The sequence below is a fragment of the Armigeres subalbatus genome, chromosome 3 (assembly GCF_024139115.2).
Source record: "Armigeres subalbatus isolate Guangzhou_Male chromosome 3, GZ_Asu_2, whole genome shotgun sequence".
Taxonomy (NCBI): domain Eukaryota; kingdom Metazoa; phylum Arthropoda; class Insecta; order Diptera; family Culicidae; genus Armigeres; species Armigeres subalbatus.
In genome coordinates, this window is record NC_085141.1 from 180,512,963 (window position 1) to 180,521,013 (window position 8,051).

At 43.3% G+C, this 8,051-nt stretch overlaps 1 protein-coding gene across 1 annotated transcript; it reads right to left on the reverse strand.

Moving 5' to 3' along the window:
• Positions 1–1,369: 1,369 nt before the first annotated feature.
• On the reverse strand, positions 1,370–4,799 carry LOC134228126 (45 kDa calcium-binding protein). Its single transcript, XM_062709906.1, has 3 exons — positions 3,942–4,799; positions 2,183–2,861; positions 1,370–1,551 (listed from the first exon to the last, which is right to left on the reverse strand). Exons 1-3 carry the CDS (start codon positions 4,187–4,189, stop codon positions 1,477–1,479), a joined length of 1,002 nt encoding a protein of 333 aa, XP_062565890.1. The 5' UTR covers positions 4,190–4,799; the 3' UTR covers positions 1,370–1,476.
• Positions 4,800–8,051: the final 3,252 nt, after the last annotated feature.

Consider the following 8,051-nt stretch of genomic DNA (forward strand, 5'->3'; position numbering starts at 1 on the left):
AAGATGTTTTTCATCAAAAACTACGAAAAAAGAATCTCCTTCGACCCGAAAATCGCTTGATTTCATCTCATCGAAACAAAATGTACGAACTCTGCTCAGAACATTACTATTTTTAATACGAGCTAACCCTTTCTTATCTATCTATCTTCTTCTCTATATAATAAAAATGAAATGGTCTGTGTTCGTATCCGCATAATAACTCGAAAACGACTGGATGGATTTTCTCCATTCCTTCAGCAAATATGTCCGTTGTCGTTTCCGACGGGCTTAGGGCCGATGCCCACGTAGCGGTTTTTCAACGCCACGTGCACGCAGTGTTAAAATAACGCTGGTGTGCATCGGCGTGGTGACGCTGCGTTACCGCTTTTTCCCGGTGCACACCTGCGTCTTTTTGACGCCACGTGCACTCTGCGTTGAAATGACGCTACGTGGGCATCGAGCCTTATATGGTATTTCATTATGCAAAAATTACGCGTAAAGCTGAGAAAATCGTGAAAAACTAAAACTAATTCGTATGTAAATTTCGCACAACGCGCATTTTTTCTACTATGCAGGACAACGTCTGTCATGTCGACTAGTATAACATACAGGCTAGCGAACCTAACGGTGGAAGTCTAGCTTTGCTGAACAACGAGCAGAAGACAGACCAGCAGCGCATGCTTCGCTTTTTCTTTCTTTCACCATGTATATACGGTAGTGCTGCTCATAGATTGTTGATACACAAAGAGTTCACTTTGAAACTTGATGTTTGTTCTATGATGCTTATCTGTTTTGTGGCTAACCGATAATTGATTACGCAAATAGACCCTAAGACCTGTCTCCAAGGAATTCGTTGGCTTTTAATTTCAGGACTGATGAAGGTTCATCCGGTTCAGTTCTGTTAATCTATTAAAACATGATATTTGTAGACCAACATTTGAAAAGGGAGCAACAGCCAACATTTATGTCTTCCAGTTCTTTGTCTATGTATACAGTTATGTATGTAGACGAGAAACCGGGAAGAATAACTTCAGGTTGTTACGCCCTTTTTAAATGTTGGTCTAGATTAACCTCATACTTTATGAACTAGAGCTCCTCTTCGGTGAGTCTACGTCAAATGGAGTTTCCTTCCTCATTGGACTCTTTCCTGGGCCAATCGATTCATGTCACCCTTAACGTTATCGCCTCAGGTCCTCTGCCTACCATTACCACGAAGTCTAAGGCATCTTCCTGGTTCGCTACTGGTTATTATCCTGACGCTCTTTTAGCAATTCGATTGGAATACTGTTATCTTTGGATAAACAATAAACTTTACGGACGGGAATGATTCACAAATAGACCAGTAATTTAAACCAATACATTCCTACATAATTAATAAATCAGATCATAATTGAAAGTTTGTGCTCTACACACTTTATTATTTACTGTAGTATTGCCATGTACAACGCTTTTGCAACATATCTGTCTATCACATTCGGTTTCTACATATCACTTAGATTAAAATTCATCATGGAAACTGTCAGCAGTATTGATCATTTTAGACGAAATAAATATCGATGATTTTGCAATGATCTGAAATAGTAAAAAAATGTATTAATACTTAAACCTATTTGCTTACTTAACGGCTACTTATTAAGCAATCCCACCTACAAGCATTTTACAAAGTTCAAAAACTCGATTTGCAATAGGGGTAATGACGGCTTTGGCAGGTTTTGTTCTATTATTGGCAGGGGGTTTTTATGACTGATTATGCTCAAATTTGGCCCAAACATTCTTTGCATATCAAAGAATATTGTGGCCAAATTTCATAAAATTCGGTCGGCAAAAACCCCCTGACAATTCCGCTAATTGCTAACTATGATTGTTAAATATTTTTGTCTTGAATCATCGCCACAAGGTCGTTTAAGGGAGACCTCACCAAACAATAGACAACGGCATTCATTGCTCGTTTCCGATTGTTTTGTATGTTCACAATAGCGCGTGTGTGAATGCATATATCGTGCACGATACGAACGCAAAGAATTGACTTTGCTATATAGAGGCTGGGTAGTTTAGACAATAAGACAGTCACATCGGATAGCCGAAAGGGTTAAACCTTATCCAATGTTATTACAAATGATGTCTTTCGTACGTTAAGTAAATGCACTTTGAGTTTTCAAACTTTCCATTAATATCGTATTGCTCACACAATCCACTACTTTACCTCATGAAGCGTCAGTTTACGATCACCGTTCTTATCCGCAAGCGTGAACAACGCCGACGCTTCTTGGATGGCATATCTGGGGTGGCGTGGATCCACATAGGATAGCAGCTCCCCTCGATCAGCCTTGCCGTCCTTGTTTTTGTCGATTATTTTTGTGAATTCCTCCTTGCGTTCTTTCTCTGTTTGCGAAAGGATTATCTTCTTACTGCTAGGATCTGCCACCCCATTGGGAAGGACGTCGGAGAATTCGGCAACGGTCAGTTTATCGTCTCCGTCAATATCGAACTGCCGCAGAATGTCGTCCACCAGGTTAAGCAGGTTAACCGTGCTGGATTCGGGGTGCCGGAATGAAAGGAACTCATCCAGTGTGAGACTCATCGGATCGGTTCGCGCTGCTTCCATCCAGAGGGCTTTGTCCCTGGCGATGGATTCTCTTACCTTCCGATCCAGGGTGTCGAAAAGGCTTTTCTTCATATAACTTTCGGCTATTCCTTTTTCCCGGAGTGAATGGGATTGGTACTCGTCCCAGCTGACTAGTCCGTCGCGTGGTTTTTGATCGATTTCAACGAAAGTGGTTGGATTTGTACGGATGGCATCGTCTATGTGGTCCCTTATTTTAAAGTTAATGTATTTGGCAAGCTCTTGCAGGTTCAAATGTTTGTCTTTATTGGTATCGGCCCTGGAACAATAATAATAAGTATAGTGTTTTTGGGAACAAAAGTGGTTATTCTGATGTATTCCGGTTTACAATGCTAATCGACTTTGTGTGAGAGTGTAGCGGGGCCAAATAAATATTGTGTGCTTAATAAAACCGAACCGGTCTCATTTTCTTTTTCTTGATATCGTGTCCTACAAGTAGAACATTGCATTTGAACCGTTTGTTTGAGAAACTGCATATGTATCATTTTGGGCCAAAATGAGATTTTTATATATTCTGAATCCTCTTCCACTAATACGTATTCTGGCAAAAAATACGAAAAAAAATGTTTTTTTTCGTTTGTTTGAGAAACTACATATGTCCACGCACTTTGAAGAGCAATTATGGAGTACTGCTTACAGTTTTTGCACTGGAAGTGCCTCAGGGTGTTGAGTTTTGCCAAAAACTATTGATCTGTATCGAAGAAATCGAAAGGTTCGTTGCCAATTTGTTCAAAAACAGTTTTTTCTTGTTTTCTCGAAATTGTGTAAAATGGACTTATGTAGTTTCTCAAACAAATGATTCATTTCTAAAACGATCGAAGTTGAAACGTCAACAGGATATTGAGTGAATATACAACAAAGCACCATGTTTTTGGATAATGTTTAATATCCAAGAACCAACTGAACGAAGTTTTCCGAAGCTCAGACGCTCAGGAAGACGCACATTTACAAAGCAGACTATCAAGATCAATTCAAAAAGTAGGTAGGCGAATAGCCGGGGTATTGAATATAAAGCATTATTCATGTTGCTTTGTTGTATATTCAATCAGTATCCTGTTCTCGTTTCAACATTCAAACAGTAGAAGCATAAGTAGTAGAACCACATAGTAGAACGCTAATGGCACTGTAGCCATTTAAATTATTTTACCAAATTATGCTTCAATACGCTTCAATTGGCTATAGTTTATGTATCATGTTGTAGTGCATATTTGGTTTCATCGCCAATATCGGTTTGACACTTGTAGTACCGGATTCAAACACAGAAACCGATCGTAGTCAACAAATCAAAAATCAATAAATCTTTAAATCAATTTGTTTGTCACTCATTGCATATACGTACTTGTTGAAAGCGTTAGTTAGTTGTTGCATGGCATTCTTGTCCACGTTGTATATCACAGAATTTGAATCGGCGCCATTCTCTTCTGCATCTCCATTTCCTCTCTTCTGCTCCGTCGTTATGTTGCTCGATTTGGCAGGAAATGCGACCATCAATATACAGGTAATAAAAATCAGATAAATCAATACCGGGAGGAGGGTGGACCAGCGGGGTATTTTCATATTACGTAATATTTTAACTATGAGACCCATTCTGTGGTCGGTTTTATATGCTCCGCTGCAATGCCTTTCTAGATGCGGATATTTCGATGTATTGTCGCAGCTACACTGCGTGGTCTGTTGTGAAAGTAGATTTAGCTATCACACTGCTCCAAGCTCTCTTCCTTCCCTGATACACAATTCCGTATTCAATTCCTTCTACTGCACAACGAAGCTCCTTTCTATAATTAAACTCACATATTCCTTAAACAATTTATCCGTTGAATGAATCAATTAATCGATCTGTTCTTGCACCTAATCATTGCACAGCTGACATTTCAAGCTAATAATGAAAGTGAAAGAGAAACTGTTGTTGGCACTAGAGGTGGTAGAGGTACCATTCACTGCTCATGTCTTTAAGGTCTGAATTTGAGCAAGAGCTCTACTACGACTGTGCGAATGCCGAGCCCATTGTCGTGGCCGTCGTCGTCATCGCGCCGTAGTGGGAACGTGAGCGCCAACGAGTTGTGCTCTGGAATTGTGGCGAGTAATAACGTGGGATCAAAACAAAACTCGCGAACAATCTATGCTATCGAAAGGCTCTTATAACACCGGTTACCATCTGCATTGAACGTGAGCTTCGCCAACAGTGGGAGAGAAACTGAATAGAGAATTGAGTGGCAGCGTGGCTTGTGCCAGTTGGATTGGAGAAGACTGGATAATCAATCGAATAAACTGAACCAGTTTCTATGGTCTGAAAAGCTTTCTTCTTGCCATAAAAGCTCATCTGAAATAACTGTTTACAATTGAAATGTTTTTAAAATTATTCGCCAGAAGGTGTTATCTACTGAAATGTAATACTGAATAGCTTGGATTTGCATATGTCTTAGCCTTATTCAACAGTTGAAAGATATCTGCTTGTACTATCAATGTGCTGACTGGGTCAGTGCCGGGTCGACTTGTAATTGACTGTTTAATAAGTGCTTAGCCAGTTATTAACTGTAAGGTCTTTGAAACAATGTTGCACTCGTATATGGTAAAACTGCATCGCTAACACTTAGATTTGCTGGCTTGAACTAGTATTTCAATTATGCGATAGAGATAGAAGTTAGCAATCATTTTGCATTTTTTCCATAATTTCACAGAAATAAAGAAAAAAAAATCTAGGTACATATGTGAAGAAGGAACTAAATTTCCATGTGCTTTATTCTGGACAAATGCGAATTATTGTCGAACAAAGAAGATTGGATGAAAAAATAATACAACTTCACTCGAAAGCTTGCAGTATTCGAACCAGGTCATTCTTGGCAACAGGGATGGCCAGACCTCCGTGTAGGCTCGATTATTTTTTTATAAGGATGATTCAGGAATGAACAATGGACTTTGAGCAGGAGTAACTTGTCCAGGAAAAGACATCAATTCCTATGGGATCATGGCCAACTGTATTCCAAGCAGAAATACTAAAATGCACCTAAATATGCTTACTTACGCAGAAACTATAGACATTCAAATATTTGCATAATGTTCAACAGTCAAGCAGCTTTTAATGTTCTGAAGTCGGCAACATGCACATCTAAAACTGTTTGGGAGTGTATTCAGGTACTCCAAAAATTGTCTTGTCGTAATAGAGTCAATGTATATTGGGGTCATTGCGACATTGATGGAAACGAAAGAGCCAATAAATTGGTAAGGCTTGGGTCATCCCAGAATTTTGTGGGACCAGAACCTTTTTGTGCTACATCGACCGTGTGCCGCTCAAAGCGCACAGGAGCCCAGAGAGTGCCAATTGGCACATCAGGATCAATACCTGTGGGATCCTCATTATGGCATTCTGGCCGCGTGTTAACGGACCTTGTCTTGGATATCGTAATATTGTGAAAGCGAGGGCTAGCAGTCTGACATTCTACTCTCTTAGTAGAGTCGGGTGACACTGACTCGAAACGGCGAGTGGGCTAATGGCTAGGCTGTCTTCCGTCCCCTAAAACCGTGACAGGTCTTGTAGCACGCTGTACAATCCTGCCACCAAGCTTTGCCTACTGGTAGGCTAAGATGTCCTTTCCTGACTTGCGCTGATCTGGCCCTAAACACGTAAGTGTCAATTCTTGCTGTAAGACATGCAAAGATAACCATGGGATCATTAAAGGCGACTACTCCAGTAGGATTCGACGGCAGCCACAAGGGGGACCCAAATACAATGAGTGAAGCTAAAAATAATTCTTTTGACGATGCGTTAGGCATGGAGGTGGTAAACGCCTTTGCTAAGGGGGTTTGGTGAGGTCTCCTCCCAGGGAGGCGGAGAGCGGAGTAACGGAGACTGCAACTAGCAGCACCGGAGTCTCTCCAGCAGTGATGGAGTATAGCCCTATCGACACGCCACCCGGGATGCGGGTGGTCGCCGAGCAACTCGATGATATCATCGAGTTCGCGAGCGCAAGGCAGAACATCAGTAAGGAACCGAAACATAACCTTCGGATGCTCCGCCAGGCTGTCGCAAGACAAGAACTAACAGGATGCGTTTATCAGGCGGGTGGTGGGATAAAGACGGCCGACAAAGGTGCCCAAAATGATGTCTTCTCCTTCCTTGGAGGAGCGACTATGGCCCAAGAGGCGATTGAATTCGCCCTGACGCCAATGAAAAAAAGACTGCGCCTAACCCAAAACGGCTCAGGCAGCAATCCGGCCAAGGCGCTCAGAGCAAAGCCAAACGAAGACCATAAAGGCCAAACGTCGTCTGGACGGAGCAGATCGGTTGCTGAGGAGCCCGAAGGGCGTGGACCCAAGAAGGTGACTACTCGGCCCAAAAAGTCACCGGGCCGCAAAACGGTACCAGCCGGCCTGTGCCATCGGCACAAGGGACCGAAAATCCCTGGCAGCTGGTTAGTAGGTCGAAGCGCGTCTCAACCCGGAAAGAAAACTAAAGACAGAGGCGAGGCCTTGTTGATGAAAACTGATAAGCAAAAGTACGCTAAAGTCCTTAAATTGATACGGGGGCAGACAAAAAGCCTTCGTCGCTGGGTCAAGACATGCGAAGCGTCAGACGCACCAAGACCGGGAACATGATCTTGGTTCTGAAACGCGGAGCGCAGACTATTGGGACTAACTACAGGAAGCTGGTCCAAGAGGTCTTGGGTGACGACGCCGAGGTGAGGTCGTTGGGGGCGGAAGTGACCCTCCAGTGCAAGCAACTGGATGCGGTTACGAACGCGGACGTCGTCGTCTCTGCCGTCAGAGACCAGTGTGGTACAGAGGTCGAGAAGACTTATGTACGCCTGAAAGGCGGTCCCTTAGGCACGCAGGTAGCCTATCTTAGGTTACCTGTTGCGAAAGCCAAAAAAGGTAATGGAGCGAGGGAAGTTGAAGATCGGTTGGCCCAGTGACAAACTCCATCCGCTTTCAGTGGACAGGTGCTATCGGTGCTTAGAGTTGGGGCACATGTCCTACGACTGTAGCAGCCTGTGATGTCGTTGTGGTGAGGAAGGGCACAAGGCGCAGGAATGCGATAAGGCACCAAAGTGCCTCATCTGCGCCAGCAAAAAGCAAGCTGGTAACCACGTTATGGGTGGATCTTCGTGTCCCATCGGAGGGACAAATAAGAAGAAGCCGTGCAAGTAACAAAGTTGAATCTTAACCACTGTGCAACTACTCAGCAGCTGCTGTGGCAGTAGGTCTCGGAGTCGAGGACCGATGTCGCCCTCCTGTCCGACCCGTACAACGTCCCTGTCGATTACGGCAATTGGGTGGCGGTCTGGTCTAGGATGGCGGCTATTTGCACGACGGGGCGGTACCCTCGGTCGCGATAGTCGAGATCAATGGTGTAGCTGCTATGCCCCACCAAGGTGGCCATTAGAATAGATTAACCAGATGATCGATAGGCTATCGGCCGACCTAGTGGGTCATATGCCGGTCGTCATAGCAG